This window comes from Heloderma suspectum, chromosome 8, assembly GCF_057233095.1.
Source record: "Heloderma suspectum isolate Gila_16-S chromosome 8, 16-S_ref, whole genome shotgun sequence".
NCBI lineage: Eukaryota > Metazoa > Chordata > Lepidosauria > Squamata > Helodermatidae > Heloderma > Heloderma suspectum.
The window spans coordinates 46,835,621-46,861,873 of NC_139465.1; the positions used below are offsets into that span (position 1 = coordinate 46,835,621).

General features: G+C 50.4%; 1 protein-coding gene across 4 annotated transcripts; it reads right to left on the reverse strand.

The window, feature by feature from the left end:
* Positions 1-7,528: 7,528 nt before the first annotated feature.
* GOT2 (glutamic-oxaloacetic transaminase 2) lies at positions 7,529-25,072 on the reverse strand. 4 transcript variants are annotated; one of them, XM_084812310.1, is made up of 10 exons: positions 24,932-25,072; positions 20,074-20,230; positions 18,572-18,700; positions 16,642-16,701; positions 16,340-16,501; positions 15,404-15,508; positions 13,724-13,874; positions 12,507-12,672; positions 11,534-11,684; positions 7,529-9,936 (listed from the first exon to the last, which is right to left on the reverse strand). In XM_084812310.1, the coding sequence occupies exons 1-10, from the start codon at positions 25,003-25,005 to the stop codon at positions 9,814-9,816; spliced, it is 1,278 nt and encodes a 425-aa protein (XP_084668436.1). In that variant the 5' UTR covers positions 25,006-25,072; the 3' UTR covers positions 7,529-9,813. The 4 variants fall into 4 exon arrangements, with proteins under 4 accessions (XP_084668436.1, XP_084668437.1, XP_084668438.1 ...); XM_084812311.1 differs by lacking the exon at positions 24,932-25,072 and adding an exon at positions 23,393-23,473; XM_084812312.1 differs by lacking the exon at positions 24,932-25,072 and adding an exon at positions 21,625-22,102.
* Between the last annotated feature and the right edge of the window lie 1,181 nt (positions 25,073-26,253).

Sequence of the window (26,253 nt, forward strand, 5' to 3'; positions counted from 1 at the left end):
GCTGGAAGTACTCAAAGTGTCCTTGTAAGTAAACCTGGATCTGGCTTATCACTTTCTCAGCACCTCTAAATCTTGGTAGCCCATGGCCAGGGCATACACCAGGCCATTTTTAACCCTTCTGGATTACTTCATGTGTGGCCTATCAATTCTATAAATGCCAGATACCAATTCTTTAGAATTTTGAGACCCTGTAGCAATTATTTCCCCTTCATAGATCACTGCCTTGTTGTGGCAAAGGGGCTTGTGTAACTCAGTGAAGCCATAAGCTATGCCGTGCAGGGCCATCCAAGACGGACAGGTCATGGAGAGTTCTGACAAAATGTGGTCCACTGGAGAAGGAAATGGCAACCCACTCCAGTATTCTTGCCAAGAAAACCCCATGGAACGTATCACAAGGCTAAAAGAGATGACGCCGGAAGATGAGCCCCTCAGGTCAGAAGGTGTCCAATATACTACTGGGGAAGAGCAGAGGGAATTTCCAAGTAGTGCCAGAAAGAGTGAAGCGGCTGGGCCAAAGCCAAAAGGACACTCAGCTGTGGATGTGTCTGGTGGTGAAAAGAAAGTCCAATGCTGTAAAGAGCAATATTGTTTAGGAACCATAATGCTTTTAACCTCTACTGAGTAGAGGAGCAGGCACAGGCTAGTCTAGAACAATCACAAAGCTAGATACAAAAAGGGAAAAGAGGCTATGGAAGGACAAGACTCTCCAGTGGTGGTGACCTGCAAGGTGTGTGCAATGTTTGTTTTCTTGCCTGAGAACAACATGGCCTACACCTGCAACAAGTGCAAGTTGATCACGCTGCTGGAAGAAAAAGTAAGTGGACTGGAGCGGTGACTGTCGACCCTCCGGGGAATAAGAGAACACGAAGAGTTCTTGGACAGAATGGGAGAACTACAGCAGCAAAGGGAAGACCAGAAGCTTGAAGAGCAACAGCAAGATGAGGCAGTGGGAAATGCTGAGGTGAAGAAAAATGGAGTAGAGGATACTCCTTGGAAAAGGGTGACAGGAGAAGAACTAGACGCCACTCTGCACCAGTGGAAGCAGTGGAGCTGTGGAACCAATTCCAGGTACTTGCGGATGAGACTGGAGGACAGCCTGCAGAGGAAGAATCACAGGGGAACCTGCATGAGAGTGAGCAAGAGGCTGAAGGTCAGTCAAACAGAGGCAATGAAACCCAGGCCTAGAAGAAGAGAAGAGTGGTAGTAGTGGGAGACTCCTTGCTGCGTGGGATCAAGACCCAAGTATGTCGCGAAGACCCGTGGACTCGCCAGGTATGTTGTCTCCCGGGAGGACAGATTAAGAGATGTCTTCAGACACATGTAGGAAGAAAGCCGGACTATGAAGCACATGGTCTTCGATGTCTATATACTAATGCCCAGAGTATGGGAAACAAACAGAACGAGCTTGAACTCTTAATGCAAGAGGGAAATTATGACCTGATAGGTATAACTGAGACTTGGTGGGATGACTCTCATGACTGGAATATAGCAACTGAAGGATATAACTTGTTCAAAAAGAACAGGGGGAACAGAAGGGGAGGTGGGGTTGCACTATATGTGAAAAATACATATCTGCACAGAAAAACAGGAGGAGCTTGGTAGCCCCATCGAGAGCATCTGCGTTGAAATAAATGGAGCAAAGAATAAAAGGAACCTGGTGGTCGGAGTCTACTACCGGCCACCCAATCAAGGAGAAGCCAAGGATGAAACTTTTGAAAAGCAAATAGCCAATGTTTTAAGGAAGCATGATGTAGTAGTAATGGGGGACTTCAATTTCCCCGATATTTGTTGGGAGACAAATTCTGCAAAACATGGCCCCTCCAGGAAATTCCTGACTTGTGTGGTGGATAACTTCCTCCTACAGAAAGTAGAGGAAGGAACTAGAGGATCAGCTATCCTTGACTTGATCCTAACCAACAGAGATGACTTAGTGGATCAAGTAGCAGTTACAGGAACTCTGGGGGAAAGCGACCATGTTGTACTTGAGTTCTTGGTTCTAAGGGAAGCAAAAGCGGAGTGTAGTCAAACGCGTACCCTGGATTTTACGAAAGCTGATTTTAATCAACTCAGAACAATGATCAGTAAGGTCCCATGGCAAGCGACGCTAACGAGAAAAGGAGTTCAAGATGGGTGGAAGCTTTTAAAAAAGGAAATTCTCAAGGCACAATCACAAACGATTCCAACAAGAAGAAAAGGTGGAAGACAACAGAAGAAGCCAATGTGGCTTCACAAAAAGCTTAGGGATGACCTGAAAACAAAAAAGGACACATATAGGAAGTGGAAGGAAGGCCAAGTAACAAAGGAAGAGTACAGGCAGATAGAACAGAATTGCAGGGATGGCGTCAGGAAGGCTAAAGCTGAGAATGAGCTGAGGTTAGCGAGGGATGCTAAAAGCAACAAGGCTTTCTTCAGCTACGTGCATAGTAAAAGGCAGAGGAAAGAAATGGTGGTTCAGCTATTAAATAAGGATGGCAAAACGATAACAGATGACAAAGAAAAGGCAGAGGTGCTCAATTCCTACTTTAGCTCAGTCTTCTCCCAAAAGAGGGTCTAGGAGCTCCCTGGCAAAGGCAAAGTACAGGCTGAAGGGGCAGGATTGCAGCTTGAGATCGATAGGCAGGTCAAGGAACACCTAATGACTTTGACAGAGTTCAAATCCCCAGGGCCAGATGAACTGCATCCTAGAGTAATAAAGGAACTGGCAGAAGAACTCTCAGAACCGCTGTCTATTCTCTTTGAGAAATCATGGAGGACAGGGGAAATGCCAGATGACTGGACGAGGGCTAACATCCCTATCTTCAAAAAGGGTAAAAAGGAGGAACCTGGGAACTACAGACCAGTCAGTCTGACATCAATCCCTGGGAAAATGCTGGAGCAGATCATAAAGCAATCCATCTGGAAGCACCTTGACAACAATGCCGTGATTACTCGAAGCCAACATGGATTTGTCAAAAACAAGTCCTGCCAGAGAAACCTGATCTCATTTTTTGATCAAGTAATCTCCCTTGTAGACCGTGGGAATGCTGTAGACATCATATACCTCGACTTCAGCAAAGCTTTCGACAAAGTGCCCCATGATATCCTGATGAACAAACTAGCTCAAAGTGGGCTAGATGAAACAACGATCCAGTGGATCCACAGTTGGCTACAGAATCGGACTCAAAGAGTGCTTATCAATGAGACCTTCTCAAACTGGGGAGAGGTAACGAGTGGGGTACCGCAGGGCTCAGTCTTGGGCCCAGTGCTCTTCAACATTTGTATTAATGACTTGGAGGAGGAGGTGCGGGGAATGCTGATCAAATTTGCAGATGACGCCAAATTGGGCGGGATAGCTAATACTTTGGAAGACAGAAACAAAGTTCAAAGAGATCTGGATAGACTGGAGCACTGGGCAGAAAACAACAGAATGACATTTAATAGGGATAAATGTCAAGTTCTGCACCTAGGAACAAGAAACCAAATGCACCGTTACAAGATGGGGGATACGTGGCTCAACAACACTACAAGCGAGAAGGATCTTGGAATTGTTGTCAATCACAAGCTGAATATGAGGCAGCAATGTGATGTGGCTGCAAAAAAGGCCAATGCTCTTTTGGGCTGCATTAATAGAAGCATAGCTTCCAAATCCCGGGAAGTACTAGTTCCCCTCTACTCAGCACTGGTTAGGCCTCATCTGGAGTACTGTGTCCAGTTCTGGGCACCACACTTTAAGATGCAGACAAACTGGAGAGGGTTCAGAGGAGGGCAACAAAGATGATCAGGGGACTGGAAACAAAGCCCTTTGAAGAGAGCCTGAAAGAACTGGGCATGTTTAGCCTTGAGAAGAGAAGACTGAGGGGAGATATGATAGCACTCTTCAAGTACTTGAAAGGTTGTCACCGAGAAGAAGGCCAGGATCTCTTCTCCATCATCCCAGAGTGCAGGACACGGAATAATGGGCTCAAGTTACAGGAAGCCAGATTCCTGCTGAACATCAGGAAAAACTTCCCGACTGTAAGAGCAATACGACAATGGAACCAATAACCTGGGGAGGTGGTGGGCTCTCCCACACTGGAGGCCTTCAAGACGAGGCTGGACAGCCATCTGTCAGGGATGCTCTGACTTGGATTCCTGCATTGAGCAGGGGGTTGGACTCGATGGCCTTGTAGGCCCCTTCCAACCGTACTATTCTATGATTCTATGAACCTGGAATGTAAGATCAATGAATCAAGGTAAACTGGAGGTGGTCAAACATGAGATGGCAAGATTGAACATTGACATCTTGGGAATCAGCGAACTAAAATGGACAAGCATGGGCAAATTTAATTCAGGTGACCATCATATCTACTACTGTGGGCAAGAATCCCTGAGAAGAAATGGAGTAGCACTCATAGTCAATAAACAGGTGGGAAAAGCAGTACTGGGGGACAATCTCAAAAACGATAAGAATGATCTCAGTACAAATCCAAGGCAAACCATTCAACATCACAGTAATTCAAGTCTATGCCCCAACCACTGAGGCCGAAGAAGCTGAGGTCTATCGGTTCTATGAAGACCTACAACACCTTCTAGAACTAACACCAAAAAAAGATGTCCTCTTCATCATAGGGGATTGGAATGCTAAAGTAGGAAGTCAAGAAATCACCGGGATAACAGGCAAGCATGGCCTTGGTGTACAAAATGAAGCCGGACAAAGGCTAATAGAGTTTTGCCAAGAGAACACGCTGATCATAGCAAACACTCTTTTCCAACAGCACAAGAGGCGACCCTACACATGGACATCACCAGATGGTCAATATCAAAATCAGACTGATTATGTACTTTGCAGCCAAAGATGGAGAAGCTCCATAGAGTTAGTAAAAACCACACCTGGAGCTGACTGTGGCTCATATAGCTTACTGCAAAATTTCGGCTTAAATTGAAGAACGTAGGTAAAACCACTAAACCATTCAGGTATGACCTCAATGATATCCCTGATGAATATACAGTGGAGGTGAGGAATAGATTTCAGGGATTAGACCTGATAGACAGAGTGCCTGAGGAACTATGGACGGAGGTCCGTAACATTGTTCAGGAGGCAGCAACTCAATCCATCCCAAAGAAAAAGAAATGCAAGAAAGCCAAGTGGCTGTCTGATGAGGCTTTACAAGTAGCTGAGGAAAGAAGGGAAACAAAAAGGGAGAAAGGGTGAGATATACCTAACTGAATGCAGAGTTCCAGAGAATAGCAAGGAGAGACAAGAAGGCCTTCTTAAATGAACAATGCAAAGATATCAAGGAAAACAATAGAATGGGAAAGACTAGAGATCTTTTCAAGAAAATCGGAGATCTCAAGGGAACGTTTTGTGCAAAGATGGGCATGATAAAGGACAAAGGCAGGGACCTAACAGAAGCAGATGAGATTAAGAAGAGGTGGAAAGAATACACAGAAGAACTATACAGGAAAGATCTGAATGTCCCCAATAACCATGACAGTGCGGTCACTGAACTTGAGCCGGACATCCTCGAGAGTGAAGTCAAGTGGGCCTTAGGAAGCATTACTAACAACAAAGCTAGTGGAGATGACAGTATTCCAGCTGAGCTAAGGAAAATCCTAAAAGATGATGCTGTTAAAGTGCTGCACTCAATATGCCAACAAATTTGGAACACTCAACAGTGGCCACAAGACTGGAAAAGGTCAGTTTACATTCCAATTCCAAAGAAGGGCAATGCCAAAGAGTGTTCAAACTACCGCACAATTGCGCTCATTTCACATGCCAGCAAGGTGATGCTCAAAATCCTACAAGCTAGGCTTCAGCAGCATGTGAACCGAGAACTACCGGAAGTACAGGTGGGGTTTCGAAGAGGCAGAGGAACTAGAGATCAAATCACCAACATTCGCTGGATCCTGGAGAAAGCAAGAGAATTCCAGAAAGACGTCTGTTTCTGCTTCATTGACTATGCTAAAGCCTTTGATTGTGTGGATCACAACAAACTGTGGCCAATTCTTGAAGAGATGGGAGTACCAGACCACCTTACCTGTCTCCTGAGAAACCTGTACGAGGGTCAAGAAGCAACAGTAAGAACCGGACATGGAATAACTGATTGGTTCAAAATTGGGAAAGGAGTACGACAAGGCTGTATATTGTCGCCCTGCTTATTTAACTAATATGCAGAGTACATCATGAGAAACGCCAGGTTGGATGAATCACAGGTCGGAATTAAGATTGCCGGGAGAATTATCAACAACCTCAGATATGCAGACGATACCACCCTAATGGCAGAAAGCGAAGAGGATCTCAAGAGCCTCTTGTTAAGGGTGAAAGCAGAGAGTGCAAAAGCTGGTTTGAAACTCAACATTAAAACAACTGAGATCATGGCATCTGGCCCTATCACTTCCTGGCATATAGAAGGGGAAGAAATGGAAGCAGTGACAGACTTTATTTTCTTGGGCTCCAAGATCACCGCAGACAAAGACGCTTGCTCCTTGGGAAGAAAGCTATGGCCAACCTAGACAGCATAGAAGAAGCAGAGACATCACCTTGCCGACAAAGGTCCGTCTAATCAAAGCTATGGTTTTCCCAGTAGTAATGTATGGCTGTGAGAGCTGGACTATAAGGAAGGCTGAGCGCCGAAGAATCGATGCTTTCGAACTGTGGTGCTGGAGAAGATTCTTACGAGTCCCCTGGATTGCAAGGAGGTCAGATCAGTCAATCCTAAAGGAAATCAACCCTGACTGCTCATTGGAAGGACAGATACTGAAGCTGAAGCTCAAATATTTTGGCCACCTAATGTGAAAACTCCCTGGAAAAGACCCTGATGCTGGGAAAGATTGAAGGCAAAAGGAGAAGGGGACGTCAGAGGATGAGATGGCTAGATAGCATCACCGATGCAATGAATATGAACTTGAGCACACTCGGAGAGAGAGCGGAGGACAGGAACGCCTGGCACGCTATGGTCCGTGGGGTCACGAAGAGTCAGACATGACTTAACGACTGAACAACAAAGCAATTATTTCTTCAAAAGGGGTGAGCTTCCCATTTGCCTGCTCTTTTACACTGTTATTTACTAAGAAATATGCCACTTATTATAATTGTAACCAGTCCGCTGACACCTCTCACAACTTTTGATTGGTTTGTGGTTATTTTTGTGGTCGCTTATTTACATAAAAGTTAGACATCTGATACAGACCTTTTCCTTTCTTGGCTATAAAAAGAAGGGTGGTCAAGCAAAGGTAGGAGGGGGACATGCTGGCATACAAAATTTGTGCCCTGCGGTTCCATAGAAGCAGGGAGTGTTCCAGGAATAGGTTAGACATCCTTTTTTATTGGCTTCTTTAACATATTTGGGAGGAAAGGAAGACTTTGCAATGAGAGGACACTGGGGGTGCTCAACTCCCATCTGGTCCACACCTCCCTCTACGTGCATAATCACCTGCTTTAACTGAGAGGCCTCATTGTTTACACGTATTAGGCATCCCCAGACAGCCCCGTTTAACGTTCTTATACCTATTGTCTTTGCTGTAGACTAGTAAGCATTAAGCCATAAATAAAAGCCTTGGACCTGCAGTGTTCAGATGTACAGCAGCTTTATTTTTTAGAACCGAGACAGGCTGCATAAAGGCCAACATGATTTATATTGAATGGCAGAATATTCTCTGGGAAAAGGATGGAAGGTGTAAGACAGCAGTTAAACAACTAAAAGCAGCCTAGCACAGCACAGAAAACAACAACTGTCCTCTACCACCTCTCAGGGGGCAGCAACCAAATGAAGTGTGTATGTGTGCGTGTGTGTGTGAATTAACAGAGAGAGGCTTAAATGGTTGAGCTGCCTTGACTCACCTGCCAAAAGAGGAGGGCCACCTGGCTGCCTAAATAAGCAAAGCACAGTTCCTCCCCCTGGCCGTCAGTTAAAGCCAACGGATGTTCACTTCCCTCCATCCTAGAAGCAGCTCCATGCGTTTTGCTCTGGCCACTGGATGCGAAGACATCAGCTTGAGGCCCTTTAATCGAGCGCCCTGTGGGAAAGAGCCTGTGCTGTCCTGCCGGCCCGCCCTGCACGCCTGGTTTGGCACGTGGCCAATGCACAGGTGGGTCTTAAGATCTGGCTTCCAGGCAGGCTTAGAAGCCTGAAGATGAACAATATAGGGGAAACAGATGAGACTTACAGCCCCAGTTGCCTGTCTGCAATGAGCAGCAGCGAGGTTGGTGGGTGTGCAGCAAGCTAGACATTTTGGGACTCCAGGACAGCAAACATCTGTTGGAGAAAGGAGCAGATCCAATGAGTTGAGACTGAACTGTCTGTGTTAGATGCTGTGAGGTCTGTATTGTATAGTGGCCAAAGCGGAGTACAGCAGCCTGCCCCAAATGCGTTGGACTGCAGCTCCCATCATTCCCAGCCAACAAGACCTATGCTGGCTGGGAATGGAGTTGCAGTCCAACACATCCAGAGGGCAGCAGGTTGGGATAGGCTGAGACTGGTGGAATCTCTCTCCCCCTCTTGTGAAATCCCTTAAGTTTTCCAACAAGTTTTGCCTGCCTTCTCCTTTCAATGTAGAGGCGAAAAGTGTTAAGTAGCTTCATTGTTCACACGTATACACACACACACACACACAGAGAAAACACTCGGGGCTCTACCAAAAAGGACTTCCATAGCACCTTCTCCCTTCTGAAGGTGGGTGAATTCACTGGAACTGTTGTGCCTGCACTGGGGGACCGTTTCTCAATTCCTGTCCTACCAACACTTCTGTGGAGATGGGACAGAGGCTTCACCTAAGAGCATTTTGGAGGATGAGACTGAGAACGAGAGACAATAAGAGAGAGCCATATTTCCAAGACTAACTGGTGATCATAAAAATGCCAGTTCCATGGAGGAGCTTTAGTCCCACTGACAGATCACAAAGCATCACAGGAGAAAAGATTCTAGGAGAGAACACGAACATATCAGGGCCTTCCGAATACCAAACTTTAAAGCAAATGCAACTTAATTTGTTGACCTTTGTCAGATCATAAACGCCAGACAGCAGCTAAAAAGATTATTCTGTCATTTGCCTTTTATTGTGTACTGAAACAAAATGCTTGTGTCAGCATTATAATCTGCCTACGGAACAAATTTTGGCAAGGAAGAGAAAGTAATTTGTTTTTGAAGTGTTGTGTGATTCAAGTCCCCAGAGGTGCAATCCTGGGGCCTCAATGCTCATTTAGAGCTGGCTGATTTAAAGTGACACATTTTGGATTTCAGAAAAAGCAGGAAGCCGGGAACTCTTTGCTAGCACCAGCCACTGGAAAGAAATGCCCACCAGAACACCTTGGCTTGCTTTCCTTGAAAGAACTGAGCATAAGGCTCAGAAGTGGTGGGGGGATGCCTGGGGAAAAGGTTCTTGTGAAGCACAGTGTGTGTTCCTCGTCTGCACAATGGGGGCAGAGGCGGGCTGCAGAACTCCCAAAGACTCTTAACTCATCAAACAGACTGGAACAGTCATCCTATGACTTGGCCGCCCCGTAAAACATTCACCCAAGCTTGCAGCATTTGCACTAGTTCCACCACAATCTCTCTAAAGAAGAAAAAAAAAAGCATGAACGGTTCCATTTTGGGTTAATTTGCATATGGAAACTTCTTAAGGGAAGAGCAGAAGTCATTTCAACAGGTCTGTCTGGAGCCAAGCAGCACTGGTAAGGGTGGCTGAGCAGGCAGGGCTGCTACAGAAATACATTCAGCGATGTTCCGATGCTGTGGATGCACCTGTTTCACTCGCCCCCATCACCTCCTCCTCTGCCCCCCACCCCACCCGCCAAGTCAAAGTGTCCAAAGAACGCCGAAGGGAAGGCCATCTGCTTAATCCAGCTCCGCTCCCGATTTACTTGGAGACCTGGTGGATGGCATGGGCCAGGTAAGCTACATTGCCAGACGTGACCCCTGCAACAGAGATGCGGCCGTCCTTGGTCATGTAGATGGAGAACTCCTTGGTCAGCCGCTCCACCTGGAAAGCAAAGCATAACAGAGCAGCTGTTTGGGGAAAGGAGCTTCCTGCGGCTGTCACAGCTGTGTGAGGTGCAACTTGCACGCAGGGCACCCCCGTGCAGCGCGGTGAGGCCCCACAGCAGAGAGCTTCAGCTTTAGGGTGGTGTAGAAACATAATAAATGTCAAATCATCTCCCAGCAAACAACACCAAGCAGCTGGATCTCCAGTCTGATCCCACCACATCTCACTTGGAGGACGACAGCAGCCTGGTGCCTTCCAGATTTGTGTTCAGCACCATCCACGGTCTTCGAGGCAGCACCGACATTCCCCTGCAGGGTGAGGAGCTGGAGGGGTTACCAGGCAAGCAGGCCATCCTGCTGTCAGAAGTGCAGCACCTGCCACCAGCTTTCTGCCCCAGCACAGTCCTTGCTGGTGCTGTGTGCCACAGTTCCTCAGCTACTAATTAAACAGAACATATTCTCAATTCTTCAAAAAGCAAGAATCAAGAATGTGACCCTATTAAGCTTTTACTGCCATTTCTGTATCTAAAACAAGAATGTATTGCTGTTTTTCTCCTGGAGAAGGCTATCAATGGCTCCTAGTCCTGATGGGTATATGCTACCTCAAGTATCAGAGGCAGTATGCCTATGTACACCAGTTGCTGGGGAACATGGGTGAGACAGTGCTCATGCACTCGTGTCCTGCTTGTGGGCTTCCCATGGGCAGCTGGTTGGCCACTGTGGGAACAAAATGCTGCACTAGATGGACCCTTCATCTGATCCAGCATGGCTCTTCTTATGTTCTTGTGTTTGAACTGCTGTGGGCTCATCTAGGTGGAAAACTGGCGTACACATTAAGCATAATTTATGAGTAAGACCTTTGACAATCCCAGTAGTCTAGGTCAAGTCAGGACACATTTTCAGAGTATTGTTAAGTAGAACTGGAATCCAGTATGGTGGGACTGGGGGTACAATTTAGAATCCCCATTTAGGACCCCTAACTCAGAGCAACTAATGCCAGTTTAGTTTTCAGTTACCTATAAGGCTAAAATGAAAATAAAACCTAGCAGGTTGTGAGAGGGATTCATTTTGAACCAGTGGTAAAGCTGTGAAGTATTACATTCCTTTGGGATCAGTTAAAGAGCCTTTTATGGCAGGGGGAAGCAAATAAAGGGATCCAAGTATCTTTTTTAGCCCCCATTCCATCCTTGGGATACAATAAGACATATCAGTGTAATTGTATTGATGGTACTCTTGCTGCAATGATCCCGAGAAAGATCTCAAGAGAGCAAGATGGAGAAGGCTCCATTCAGTTTGTGGTTTGTGGGATTGAGAGTCTCTCTGTTTTTGAAAAAGAAAGAATAGGACGGAGTAAGTTGAAAATATTTTGGCCATGGCACACTGACAGTACGCCAGGTAGTTTTATATAAAATATGATTGTTTATATGATAAACAAGGTGTTAAGTTTGCAAATGAAAATATGTAAACTTGTTACCAAATATGCTGTTGTATTATTGATTTTGTAGTATGATTATATTTAATAAAAGTCTATATTGCTTTAAAAAAAACTATATTCCCCATCACATCACATCTGGCATCAGTTCCCCCCCACTTACCTGTTCAGGCTTTAGCCCCGTGAAACAGAACATGCCGATCTGGTCGGTGATGTGTTGCCAGTTGTGGGAGGAGCCCTCCTTCTTCAGGTTTGCCACTAGTTGGGTGCGCATGCCGATGATGCGGTCAGCCATCCCCTTCACCTCTGCCAGCCTGTGCCAGGGAAGCCGACAGACACAGAGTTTAATGGAGAGAGAGAGATGGGAGGAGCAGCCAAACCAACGTCTCCAACAGCCTTCTCCAACCTGGCACCCTCCAGATGTGTTGGGACTAGAACCCCTATCATTCCCAGCCAGCACTGGCTGGCATATCTGGAGAACACCAGGTTAGAGAAAGCCGTCCTAGGAAGCCCCACCATCCATCATACAAGAAAAACCAAACTTGAGAATTTATTGACAGGAAAACAAGCTTGGCACAAATGGTGGAGTTTGATTTCCAGCATGCTCATCCATCTGGGTCCACCAGATGCCCAGGGATTCCTGCTTCTGAAGTGTCTGTCCTTCAGCAGAAAAAGGAGATCAAAGCTAGGGGTGGGGAATGCTGACCCGTGGCTGCCCCCCCCCCCCCCAATCAGGTGTATGGAAAGAACTACCATTTGCATGACCTCTTTTCTAAGCCTAATTGCCACCGGGGGAGGGGCGGATTTTCAGGCAGGGAGCTGGGGGGAGAGAACACAGGGTGGCGGAGCAACCAGGGTGATGCTGAAACCCACCCCAAAGCGCTCTGAGCAAAGAGAGCCAGCTATCTGCCAGAGCGAACAGCCACCGTGGTGCTGCTCTTGGGACAAGATCTGGCACTGAGCAAGCGCAAGGGAGCTCACATGGAACTGCCCCACAGCTGAAGGACTTCTCTGGCTTGCTGAGGTAACACTCTGGAACACCATCAAAGCTTCACTCTCTTCTGCTCGCAGAGCAAAGCTAATGATATTACAGTACATTATACAGTATGAAAAGTGAGCTGTCCGAGAGGCCTCACCATTCCTTTCGCAGGTCAGGGCTGGTCAAGATGGTGGAGGCGATCCGAGCCCCATTGATGGGAGGGTTGGAGTACATGGGGCGGATCAGAATCTTCAGCTGCGATTCCACTTTCTTGGCCTCCTCCGCGTCCTGGCAGACCACCGTGAAGGCTCCCACGCGCTCCCCTGGAAGCAAGGGCCAAACTGCAATGCGGCCGCCTGCCCTTCGTCACACGGCCCTCCCAGCCGCCCTTGTCGCGCTCTGCCATGCTGCTCCTTGATCTCGGAGCAGGCCTGCCCCGCCCCTCACCTCAGCCTCGCCCCTCCATTGCAGCTTGGTCTCGTCTGACGGGAGGAAAAGGCTGCCCCACCCCCCGGCCAGCTTGACCTCCCCAACAGGGTCCCCCCAGATGTGCTGGACTGCAGCCCCAATCATGGGAGTTGCAGGCCAGCACATCTGGAGGGCACCACATCCTGGAGCAGTGCCTTGGCCCAGGCAGACAGGCACCACATCCCCAGAGCATTGCAACCAGAGCTTTGGCACCACCTCTACCCTAGAGGAATCACAGTACTTCACAATCAACTTTGTTTTCTTTTCGGCACCAAATTAAACAGCTTCTTCTTGCCCAAGCGTTTTAAGCTTTTAGGCTTTTACAATGTACAATTCATTTTTACACTGAACTGATTGCTGTGTTTTTGTTTGGGCTTGCTGGTTGGAGAGTTGTTGTTTTAATGTCTTTTAATGTGTAATTGAATAGCTTTTATATTGGACTGTTTGTATGTTTTAATGTTGGGCACACCACCTGGGTTCCCTTGTGGATGAAGGGCAGTTTATAAATCCTAGAAATAAATAATCATCCCCAGATTTACTTCCTCAAAATTAACATCTTTTAACCCTTATGATTCAAGGGGGAGTGTGAGTGTGTGTGTGTAAGAGCTCAGAAACCAGCTTCGGGCCAAGTAGGACTCTCTGATCTTCTCCCTCTCCCACATACGTGCCTTCCCGGCCCCCGCAAGGCATCCAGTTGGCCCACATCAACTTTGATGCTCCACCTAGGGGCATCCCTGAAATGGCACTGCATTCAAGAGTTCAAGCTCACCATGCCGGTGTGGCTTTCAGTGACCTATGCTCAGTTTGGGCCCTCGCCAGGCCCCCTTGCCAAGAGGGAAGTGACATCCTCCGAGCAGCTTTCCCCTTCGACGGAGACAGTGATGGAACCTAGTCTTAAGGGCTTACCGTAGAGGCCCATGTTCTTTGCATACGACTGGGACAGCACCACATTGAGGCCCTGTTCAATGAAGTGGCGGACGGCCCAGGAATCTCTGTTTATGTCCCCGCTGGCAAAGCCTTGATAAGCCATGTCGAAAAAGGCAAAGAGGTTCTTTTTCTGAAAGACAGCAGAGGCCAACCTTTAATGGGCAGCCCTCCTCCCTAAGGGCATCCGTGAGGAGCAGAATAGCATGCAGCCTTACTGCACCACCATGCCCCCAGGGGTGGCTCACGCCCCAAGGCAGCAGCGAGGCCCCACAGGCCTCACCAGCAGTCATGCAAACAAAGGGTGGCCCGGAACAGGCTGCCATGCACAATGGTTCTGCAGGCACCCAGCAGGTTCCTCAGCAAGCACAGCTGTGGGGAAGAAGGAGGCTGGAGCCCACCCAAGCATGGCAAGCCCACGCCACTTTGCTTCATAACACAGCTGCAGATATGCTGCCCTGCTCTCGGAATGTGCTGGTGCCGGGAGTATAGCTCCGTGGACAGGTATAGCTGCCCAAGATTGACTCCCTTGCAGGAGCTACATGCCACCCTTCACGCTTCTCCATGTGTGACTGGAGCAGCCAAAATCCAGAATATGTAACAAGCTTTCCCCAACCAGGTGCCTCCAGATGTGTCGGACTACAACTCCCAGAATCCCCCAGCCAGCACAGTTGTAGTCCAACACACCCAGAGGGCACTTGGTTGGGGAAGGCTGGTTTAAACCCACACACAGATTAACACACACTCAGGGCTGGAGCTCCAAAAATGCCAAGTCACGTCCAGTGAGCTTTAACACAATTACATAACTTCTTAAAAAAAAGCCTGAGAGCAAAGCTCGATTAACGCCTGGCCAAGGTGACTGAGATTTCTACATGACCCCAGTACCCACACTCTGACTGCACGAACATAGTAAGACAAGCCGCAAGAAGAGGCAAAATCAGGCCGAGAGACCCGACGTGACGCGGCAGCTCTTGCCTGGTTCCTGACAGCCACAACTTCAGGACAGCCAGATCAAGTAAGCAACGAGTCCCATTTGCCATGAGCTGCTCAGTGGGCAGTGAACATGAATGCGCCCGACACCTGGCAGGGGAGACCTTTTGGCTGAAGAGGCTCTGAACACACAGAACAGCGCTGCAAAGATGGAGTGGGGGAGCAACAGAGACCACCAAAGACCGGGCAGTGCGGCGGGGATGCTGAGCGCCACCCATCCGTCTGCTCCTGCACCCGCAGTCACAGGGAGGAGCAAGGTGGGAGCGAAGGGGCTACATGCAGGCACTAGCACACAGCTCACATGCAGGAAGCCAGGATTAGCGTTCTGTGTGAATGCGCCCCGTATCTCTCCAAAGATCAGACATGGGGGGAAATGTCTTGTTTTGTGTTCTGAAAGCACAGTGTGCTGATCAATGAATAAAAGATGGCATTCTCTATCAGAAGCCTTGTTTTTATGTAGATGCACATTTAACCAGTTTTTTAAAATCCAAGTAATGGACCACACACACACGCTGTTCCCTACAATTCCCAGCAAGGAATAAAGGTGCCTGAAGTCCAAGAGCAACAGCAGGACAAGGTCAATGGCCACGAGAGCGCACCTGGTGAAAGTGCGCCCTGGGGGCTCGCACAGAGAAGCCACTCGGCACCCATTCTCCTGGCAGCGCTCCTCACCTTTGCTGCCGCCGCCAGCTCTTTCCACTGCTCCAGCCGAGGGTCCACTCCAGTTGGGTTGTGAGCGCAAGCGTGGAAGAGAACAATACTCTTTTCCGGAATTTTCTTGAAGGAGGAGGAAGTGAGAAAGAGATGAGGCCCAGACAGAGGAGAATCTGCTGGGGTTCTTTTTGAGAGGTGCCAAGACCTACCAATCCCACATAACTAAGGGGAAGCAGACAAGTGTCTCTTCCCCACCTACCCTCGGCCATATGTGGATGCTTCATGCCTCTGATGAAGTAGGTCTTGCCTAGGACAGCTCCTTCCAAGGTAAGTGTGTTTACAAGTCCTGTTTTTGTTCCTACTGACCAAAGGCGTGGTATCCCCAGCCTGCAGACTCCCCAGCCTGGCTGAGGGAGCCATGGGTTGCCCGGGGGCAGGGTTTGGCCTCCAAGCCCGCCCCGCCCGCTGGAGGAATCCTCACTGTTATCTCTGATCCGAGATCGGAGGTAGCCTTGGGGGTGCGGGTGGTGGGGACTTGGGCTGCATTGGGAAGAATGGCTGCCCTTCCCGGCACTGCCTGAATCATGTCATGCATCACACAGCAACCCATGGGGTCGCCATCCAAATTCCTTTCTCTGTGCCTCTCTCAGCACAGAGACAGACTAGAATGGGTGGAACAATGACATCAGTGGGTGTGACCACCCCCACTGGCATCAATCGGCCTGGTGCGGGTGGTCTGGCCCCCCACCCATAGATAGTTCTGCAACCCTGCTGCCGACTAACACTGTTTCATGGATCAGTGGCTCTGAAACATCTGGCTGGCAACTGTGTCTTTGGGGTTGCACCTGGCCTAGTGCCGAAATGCTCTTCTTGGCTATCTCTTTCCTAGCTGCCCACCCACAAACCACCACACCCCAGGCTTTCCCACTTGCTCACTCCCAGATATCAACTTACGGAAATGTCCTCCAAGGCCCCCATGAAGTCAAAGCCACAGGTCTTGGGGTCATAGTACCGATAGCTTTGCAGCTGCATCCCAGCATCTCTGAAGATGGGAGTGTGATTTCCCCAGGAAGGTTTGGGGAGGTACACATCATGGCTGGACTTGAAGAACCGTTGCTGTACCAAGAAGGGGAGAGGGCATGTTGAGTCGTTCCCAAACCAGTCTACAGCTGTCTCAAGGGATTATTTGTACAGAAAAGCTGTACCCCAAATGACTTCTCTTTGTTTTGCAATGTCAATGTTAAATAAGCACTCACCAAGAAGTTGGCACCAACTCTTAAAGATCCTGTTCCAGAAATGGTCTGCACAGTGACATACTGGAAGGACAAAGAACAGGCATGAGAGATATCTTAAGAACATAACAAGAGCCATGCTGGGTCAGATAATCCCACTGGATGCTTGTATTGTGCGAGAGGGAGGAAAATGTCTCCCCATCCATTTTCTCCACACCATGCATAATTCTGTACCTCTCTATCATGTCTCCCCTCACTCACCCTCTTTCCAAGCTAAACAATCCCAGCTGTTGTCACCTTCTCTCATAGGGGAGAAGTGCCAGCCCCTTGCTCATTCTGGTTGCCCATTTCTGCACTTTTTCCAGCTCCACAATATTCTTGTTGAGGTGCGGTGAGCAGAACTGTACGCAGTCTTCCAAATGTGGTCACACCACAGATTTGTATAACAGTGGTATGATCTCGGGAGCTTTATTTTAGACTCTTTCCCTAATTATGCCCAACCCACCGTGCACCTTTTCCGTAACTCCACTGAAAACACCCCCTGCAAGCCCCGCCTGCCTGCCGCGCCCTCCGGACGTGCCAACAGGGTGCTTCCACACCTGCCCATTTCACAGGGGAAGCCCTTGCCCCTGAAGAGCCAGCTCCCAGCAGCCCCAACCAGCACAGCCAAGGGATGGGAAGGATGGCTGTTGTAGGCTACCAGCCTCTGGAGGGCGGGAGGTTGCTCATCCCTGCTTGAAGGGCAGGAGGGAAGGCCAGCTGGGCACAACACGGTCAACAGCCCAACCTCAGGATTTATTTTTAGCCTTCGTATCCTGCCCTTTAGCCAAAAAGGCTCCCAGAGAAGAGCAAAGAGCAGCCGACCTGCAGGCTTACAATCCAAGAGCCAGGACGCAAATGGAAAGGGGACTGGGGGGGAGGGAGGGGAAAACACAAATTCAAGCCCTGGATCCTTAGCTGCAAAGTCCAGCACGTCATGGACACCTTGCCAAGAACTGAAAGCATGAGAACAGAGCAAGTTTCTCAGCAGTTGCAAAGGCAACGCTTTATGGCAGAAATGCCTGCCACAGCTGAACAGCACGGAGAACATTAGTGTTAGTGGTACTTCACAAATGGGATGAGCGGGAAGTGAACACATTTCAGTGGCCCATCCAAGTTACACGGTCACGACTAACAAAGCCCTTCCTCCGGGCTGGTCAGTGCTAGCAGCAAGGACGTTCGAGCTCTTGTCAGGAACCATGCAACTGGCAGCCCTGCACTGGTTTGTCTCAGTGGCAAGATCTGGGCTCTTCTCAGTGATTCAGCTTAGCCACTGGTAACACCTCAGCAGAGCTCCATCATACGTGGCAGAACTTGGGCCTACCCCGTTTGCTGGTATTGTTTAATGTTGTCAATTTTGACGTAGCTTACATCCAGAAATGGTTGAGAATGAATTACTGCTAACATTTTATGGGCAAGATACTGGAATATTGCTGGGCCTCCTTCAGTAGGGGAGTGACTGATTAAGGGCCTGGACAGAGCAGAAGTGGATTAAATGGATGGAGTCTGCACATGGAATCTGCACATGGAAGAGACACATAGAATTAATGCAGCAGATAAACAGAATCATTTTATCCAGTACTGGAATAATAATTACAGTCATATAAGATTGGGTCGAATGTCGTTTCTGACATAATTAGAAGATAATGTCATTTCTGTTTTTGATTGCCTTTGTACCGGATTCTTAATAATTAAACTCTGAATAAAAATGAGGCCCAGCCAGTACTCTGTGTGAGCAAATTCTCCACCTGTGAATGCTCCAAATCCTGTGCAGCAAACAGAGCTTCCTCAGCCCACATCACTGTGGAAAGGGCTGGCTTCAGACAGAGAGCTTGAACGCTTCCAGCATAGGAACCCACTGCTTGAATACAACACCAGTTATTGCACTTTAAAAACCTTGGACTTTGCTCCTTACCCGGCCGCTCTGAATAACCTCATTTGTCTCTCCCAAAGCCAGTTCAGCGGATGCCTTGTTGAAGTCTGCCAAACCAGCAATGGGCAGGTATTCCTTGTCCAGCTTCTTTGCAGCGATCTGGGCTTCTGCCTGCACAGAGAAGAGAGCACATGTACTCAGTTGCTTCCTCCACAAGTGAAACTGTGCTTGCTGTGAGATTGTGGGAGTTGTAGACCAGCACATCTGGAGGGCACCAGGTTGGGGAAGGCCGACCTAATGTATTGCTCCTAGATTACAATTTCAAACACCAGTGGAGGAGAGACAATCTGCAGGATTACGTACTTGCTTCAAAGGACGGATGGGCACAGCCCTGGGAGCCAGAGCAGCAGCTGCTCTCACACAGGCAGCCTCTGATTTTAACCCACTCATCAGTTCCTCATTGGTTCCTCAAAGCCCCTGCAGCTGCCTCTACTCCACTCTGACTCGACGGCCTCCCAGCACACATCACTGCTTGTTTGGGCTTTACATTCCCAGTGCAGCCAGGCAGCTGCCATTCCGCCCGACACCCCCAGGCTCTGCCTCTCCGTTCTTCCCTTTTTATGGTAGCGGCAGCAGCCCCTTGAACTTTTGCTAGCAAAGGCCAGGCCTGCACAGTAATTCCACCTCCCCCACATATTATCTAAACATGCCGTTCTGCTGCTGCAACCCGCTGACTCTTGACTGACCCCTGGTTTTGTGGCCTCAAAAGCATGTAGCCACACCGGGATGATTCCTTGAGCAGAATTCTTGCTGGACAGAGAAGACCGCTAGTGCTGGTTCTGTGCTTAGCTCAAGGCCACCAACTGGAGAAGTGAACACGATCCCCCACAGAGCGTTCCATGGACGATACGCTTTGCGGCAGGGGTGCAGAGCCGCTTCCATCCCAGGGGCGGAATTCCATCCTGGAGCAGCCCTTGGGGGCCAGTGGTGGGCAGGGCCAAGGGCAAAAGGCACATGTGGGCAGGGCCAAATGCCAAACTGCCAGCATATCGTAGCTGAAGGGCACAATTCTATGCATGCTTAGACAGAAAGAAGTCCTACAACTCCCAGCTGGGGAATGCTAGGAGTTGTAGGTCCTTTTTCTGTCCAAACATGCCTAGGATTGTGCCTCAGGGATCTTACAACAAAGCCTCAGGAGAGGCGTTTCAACTTTTTAGAATGGGGGGGGACTGAAAAAGCTGGGAGAATAGTGGTGGGGCCACGGGAATGGTCATCTGGGGAACCCTGGGGGACTGGATGTAGGACCACGGCGGGCCAGTGTTGAGATTCTGCACCCATTTTATGGTCTCTCTCTCTACTCTCCACATGGGAGTAGCCAGCCACTGTTGTTCCCACTTGATGGGAATGGAGTTCAAGGAGGCAAACTGTGAGAGGTAACCCAGTTCATGCCTGAAATCAGAAGCTCCAGCCTAGATCTAATCGGGAGACACAATCTTTATGGGTGGGAGGCAAGTTCAAAGGAAGCAGCTGGCGCCTTTGCTTACTTTGCGGACACAATTCAAGACATATGGCTTCCCATTGTCGTCTCGGTAGGCCCCGACTCCCAGGTTCATCTTCTTCGTGTTGGTGTCTCGCTTGAAGGCTTCTGTCACTCCCAGAATAGGATCGGGAGGTCCCATCTCCACATGGGCCCACCAGGAGCTGCAACATCCAAAGAGATTTATGTATTGAATTTATTTAATGTAAACATTGCATGACTGCAGATGCCCTTGGGGCAGTTTACAATAATAAAAAACAAACTAATACAATAATGATCAAATAATACATACAACAATAAAATTATAAAAATATTAAGACATTACAATATTAAAGAGCCAGAAGTAAAAGTTGATAATTAGAGCAACAGACTAAAGATGAAGCACCTGCTAGAAGAGGAGGGCGGCCGCTATGGAGAAGGCTCTTCCCCGAAAGCCTCCCATGGCACCAGGCTACGGTGGCACCCGGAGAACGGCCCCCGAAGGTGTACTGAGCAATCGGGCAGAAACACAGGTGGCGTTCTGTTTGAGTTTGTAGCTCCATTTCCTCACAACAGCTGCTTCTGGCAGCCCACACTGGGCCCACAGACACATTTCAGGCAGCCTGCAGCATCCAGGGCCTTCTCCCACCCTGCGCCACAACCCCTGGATGCGCCACGTGTCTTTGAGAAGTGGCAACCAAGACCACACAACATGCTCCCCTCTGCTTGGCAGAGGAGAGGGCTGGACACCACTTCCTGAAGGCATTTTCCCTGCCCAGGAACCTGCTGGGATGGCTGAGTTCCATCCTCAGTCGGTGCACAGACCAGCCTCCACCACCCTGCCCAGTTCCAGCACAGCATCACAGCTCCTGATCTTGAGCACCGCCGGGCCCAGCTCCACACTTGAGGCAGTCTGTTCCGCTCCAGCATTTCTGCCCTGCCCTCACTGGCTGCCTGCAGTTTTGCACTTACCTGAGGAGCTGGGCTGGAGGCCCGTCTAGCACCGGCTCAAGTGCGCAGCTACGTGCATTGCGCAGAGTGCCAGAGGCTCCGATGGAAAGTGGACACCAGGAGCAGCTAGGGGTGGCAGAGAATTCCGCCGTGGACCCACATGAGGCCGGATTCAAAAGAATCTGGCCCTGCACTGGAACGGATGACTTACCTCCGCCTCCCTCTAGAATCCTCAGGAGCCAGCTCCTCTCTGCAGCAATTCCGCGGAAAGGAGCCATTTACGGCTGCATTTAGGTTGAACTAAGGGCTTTGCGGCCACAAGTGGCGTCCGCTACGTCATTTGTGGCTGTATTCATTCCTCAGCGATACGGTAATGGCTCCCGCCATTACCATATCGCCATTCACTAGTGATACGGAGCCAGCGTGCGGCGCCACGGGGAGTATCCGGCTCCTGCGGATTCCGGGGGGAGGAACAGATCGCCTCAGATTCCCCACAGACCAGAAGGTAGGGAATCCGCCCATCCCTAGGAGCAGCTCCAGTGACAAAGAAGTGACCCTGGAAGAGAAACTTAATCCTAAGCAGCTGCGACTGGGGTGGAACATCTGGACTAACATTTAGGACATGCACCTGTTGGCAAGAGGTGAAGAGCTCCTATTCAGGGCCAACTGCAGCAAAACAGCCTCTCATGAACACCTGAACACAGCCTGCCTGTCCTTGGGGCTCTCCTGATGTATTGGAATGCAGCCCCCATCATTCCAGCTCGGAACCGTAATACGTGGCAGAACACTTCTCCTGACCTGAACCTACCCAGACACTACGATCAACGTCTGGGGCCTTCCTCTGAGTGCCTCCTCCAAGGGAGGCGCAGGAGGGGGCAACGAGGGAGAGGGCCTTCTCAGTGGTGGTCCCCCAACTTTGGAATGAGCTCCCCGTTGAGGGCCCGCCTGTCATCTTTTCGGTGCCAAGTAAAGACCACCCTCTCCTCCCAGGCGTTTAACGGTGTACGACGGGGCACCTACGTCTGCTGTTTTTGAACAGGTCTATTAGGAAAAACACTGTTTATTTAAACAGCTTTTAGCTATTTATATTGTTTTAATTTTTCTGTGTTAAAAATTTTAGACTGTTTTTATTATGTTGTCTTTTGCTTTTTAATGAATTGTTGTAAACCGTCCAGACAGCTTTGGCTATGGGACGGTATAGAAATGGAATAATAATGAGAACAACAGCAGCAAAACAACTCCCAGCCAGCATGGGAGTTGCAGCCCAGCATGTCTGGAGGGCGCCTGACTGGGGAAGGCTGCCTGAACCCACCACCACCCTGCGGAGGCTTCTCCACCTACAACAGCCAGTAGAGAAGGTGTTACAACACATCCATCCATATCAACCTACATGCACATGAAGGGAATCCGTTGATGCCCTTCTTCAAATACTGACCTGATTCTCACGTAATGACAACCTATCAGTTAAACACCCATGGGCTGTCAGGGACAAGCAAGAGGGCGAGGACACTGCCTGCAGTGTGCCCCTCACTTCTGCTTTTACTCCACAACCTAGGATCGACTCCTGTGGAGGACGTTGAGTGTGATGTGCAAATCTGGACCATTCTGTTGTTTAGGGGCTAAATGACCCAGCACTTAATCCATGGTTTGTTGTTGGAATAACCACTGGGTTGTTTAGCCCCTAACCAACCCAGAAGTCTGGGTTCAGACTTCATGCTCCACAACTGATGAAAGAGCCAATCATGGACTGTGCGGTAAAAGGGTGCGTGGGAGGCAGTGTGAGCACTCACTCGCGCTTGTCCCTGACAGTTTATCCTACCCATGGGTTATTGTTGTGATGAATGCAGTCAGTTCATACATTAAGTGATGCTTCTATCTACAGAGAAGGCTATTTTTGGTCATGGTGTCCCATCAACACAACGCCATCTCCACAGAGGTCTGCCTGGCACCAACGTTATCGTCTTTTAGGCACTGGGCAAAACCCAGGTATTTTAAAAGCATTGTTACAATTTTAAGGATTTCAAACGCTGACTTCTAACTGCACTTTTATCTGCTGGTTGTTCTGAGTATATTTATTGTGTTTCTTGCGATGGGAGGAAAGGCCTTTGCCCACTTTTAAATGGCCTTCCATTCCAGCAGACACCATTTAGTTGAAGGCTCTGATGGTACGTTTTTAATCTGCTGTTGTTTATATGGTTTTTAACATGCTTTCTAAAAACGCATTCATTTTGTTTTATTGTTAGTATTTATATATTTGTATGCTGCCTTGCATTTGACTTTGATCAAAGACAGAAAATAAACAGCATAAATACATTTTATATCTTGATTTGCAGCACCATGTTGGGCTGTTGATCTCTAAAGCTAAAACATGAGGCATTTCAAGCAGAAAGACTCACTGCTCAGTTTTTACTTCCCCAACACTCCAGATTCCCTGGATCACTCATTCCAGTTCTAATGAGAAGTGGTGCCACTGCAACAGCAGTCCAGGACAGACAGCTGCCAAAGAGACAAAATAGCAAAATGATTTTTGTATGTATGCAACATTAACATATTTAGATGTTAACCCCTTTGCCACCCTGTAGATCCTTTTTATTCAAAATGCAGGATATTAAGTACTTTAGTACTGAAAAGAGCTTCGGCTATTGGGCGGTATAGAATTGTAATAAATGCATACATAAAATGAGAAATCTTTTATTGTGTCACCCTTGCTTCTTGAAGAAGAATGAGAGTTAATCTGGAGTTCTTTGGAGAAGGTATGCAGTCCCTAATGGGGGGTAGAGGGCATGTTACAGTGCTTCAAAACCTGTAACACTCATGTCTTTAAAACCCAGGTGGCAGAGGAATCCAAGAGAGGAAGCGTTTTGCATCACTGAATTGCAATTTGTTACATTTTTTTAGGCTTTTGAAGGTGGAAAGCATGGGGCACCCTTGCTTCTCTCTCTCTCTCTCACTGTAAAAAAGAGGATATTTATTTTGAAGTACTGCATCAGAGCAGAGGCTCTAGCCCGGGGGGGGGCAATCTGGTGCCCTCCAAATATGCTGAACTAAAGGTCTCAGAACCCTTGACCATTGGTCATGCTGGCTAGAACTGATGGGAGCTGTAGTCCAAAACCTCTTGTGGGCACCAGGTTGCCTGCCCCTGCTCTGACTCAATCTCTCCCAGCCTGTGTTCCAAGAGAAATACAGCGAACTAGCTGAAAGCCCAGTTCCTGTAACCGGGAAGAATCTTTCCACAGAGGAGGCTGCCCGGTGCTTCACTGCATGAGTCCCTGCTCTGGCCTCATCTCCTCACACGCAGCTTCTGGGGAGGAGCCGGCGGCCACCGGAGCAGACTTGCCCACCGGCTGCGATCCCGCCTCCCGGGTGCCCCGACGCAAGGAGGCTGCCCTGCCTGAGCCCCGCTCCGGGCTTCCTCCTCCCAGGGCCCAGGGCCGGCCCAGAACAGAGGCCCGCCGGGCGGGGCTGCCCTCCGGCACGCTCCGGAAGCACCCCCCGCTCAGGCAAGGCCCTCGCGCCCGCGGGCGGGCTCCCCCGGGGCGCCCGGCGGCCGCTGCGGCAGGGGAGCCCGGCGCGGCAGGTGCGGCTCCCGCCAGCCCCCCGCCGCCGCCGCCGCGGGCGGGGGCGCCGGGCGGGAGGCCGCGGCCGGCGCGAGCGGCGGCCCCGCGGAGAGGAAGGCGGGGCCCGGGCCCCTCCGCCCGCGCTGCCCTCCGCGCCGCTCAAGGGCAGCGGCGCCCGACGGCGGCAGCCAATCCCGAGGGCGGCCGGCGTCCCCGCCCTGCGCGGCGGCCAATGGCGGGGCGCCTCCGCCGACGCCCTCGCGAGGGGCTCCGGCCAGGCGAAGCGGCGCCCGCGCCCGCGCCCCCGCTCGGCTCCGCGCAGCGGCCCTCCCCGGCCGGCCGCGTGCCGCCTTCGCGCGGGACGGGGCGCGGCGTTACCTGGCTCGGGCCGAAAGGGCGGCGCCGCGGGGCGAGAGCAGCAGGACGCGGCTGCCGGAGCGCAGGAGGGCCATGGCGGCGGAGCGCGCGGGGAGCGGCCTGCCTGCCTGCCTGCGCGCGCTGCCTCGGCCTGCGGAGCCCGGAAGGGGCGGGGCGGGGCGCCGGGGGGCGGGGCGGGCGCGCGCAGAGGCGGCCCGGGAGCGCGGCGGCGCGGCCGGGCGGCTCTGCGGCCCCAGCGCGGCTGCAGCTCCTCCGGGCTGGCCCAGCGTCGTCTGGCCGAGGGTCCCCCGGAGCGGCGCCCGCCCCGCCGCGCCGCGAGCCTCGCAGTGGGGCGCCCGCTTGTCCGCCCGCGGCGAGCGGCGAGGCGGGCGAGAGGTGCGGGGCGGAGGCTGGCCCGAGCCCAGGCCGCGGCGGCCCCTGCGCGGCGCGGGGAGTGTCGGGGCGCCGCTCCTCTTCCCGCGCCGAACTTGGCGGGCGGCGCTGTGCGGGCCGGTCGCCCGCGGCCCTCTGGCTCCTCTCCGGCGCTGTTCCTTACTGCGGAAGGCTGCTGAGGAGAAAAGGGCGGAGCGGCGGCACAAGGCCCCGGCCGGCGGCCCCGGCGCCTCCGCCTCGAAGCCCCGTGCGGAGGCGCCCCCGGGCTGGCGGCGGGGAGCGGCCCGATGCTGGCTGGCGCTTCTTGCGGCTGGGCCCTGCCTGGATTCCCAAGACGACGCTGGTCGCTTGAACGTGGGAGCGGATTGATTCGTTTTAAGACGTTCCACCTTCAGCCCTTCCCGCCGGTCTCTGCTACCCATTTTAGTTTTTCTCTTTGTTTTCCTCCCTCCTCTTTTCCCCCTCGTGTGCATGTGTGTAAGAGAGATGTGAATGGGATGTTATGCAGAACAATCATGTAGTTCTACTCAGAAGTATGTCCCACTGGGAAAGGGATGCAGCCTTAGGAAGGACCAGGACAAATGAACTCAGAATCTTGGTCCAATGTTTCTTATATTTTAGCTTCAGTTTAACCTTCTGTGAAATCGGTTGGAACAGAAAACTGGGTGGATTCAAAGGAGTAGTTTTGTATTGTGAGGATCGGACCCCACATCTGTCTTGTACTCAGCATCCTGGACCAGTTACTTGCTTTTTAGCCTCAGTTTGCCATTTCTGTGCAATAGGCACTGAAAAACGTGGGTTTATAGGAATGCTTGTATGCTGTTGTACAGGTCAGACATCCCCACCCCCTACCCCTGCCCTCCATACTTTGCACTCATGATCTTGAACTTCTGTGTCTTGTGAAGTTATTCAACCTCTTGTGACCCCGGCTACTCTTTTGATTGCCAGGG

What these genes read in the sequence shown, in the direction of transcription:
- GOT2 (XM_084812310.1), bottom strand. Translation starts at nt 25,005, where the DNA reads ATGGCCCTCCTGCGCTCCGGCAGCCGCGTCCTGCTGCTCTCGCCCCGC. An exon ending in GCCCTTTCGGCCCGAGCCAG is followed by an intron (nt 20,231 to 24,931) that starts GTAACGCCGCGC and finishes TGGATGTTGCAG; the next exon opens with CTCCTGGTGGGCCCATGTGG. An exon ending in GGGCCTTGGAGGACATTTCC is followed by an intron (nt 15,509 to 16,339) that starts GTAAGTTGATAT and finishes TCCTCCTTCAAG; the next exon opens with AAAATTCCGGAAAAGAGTAT.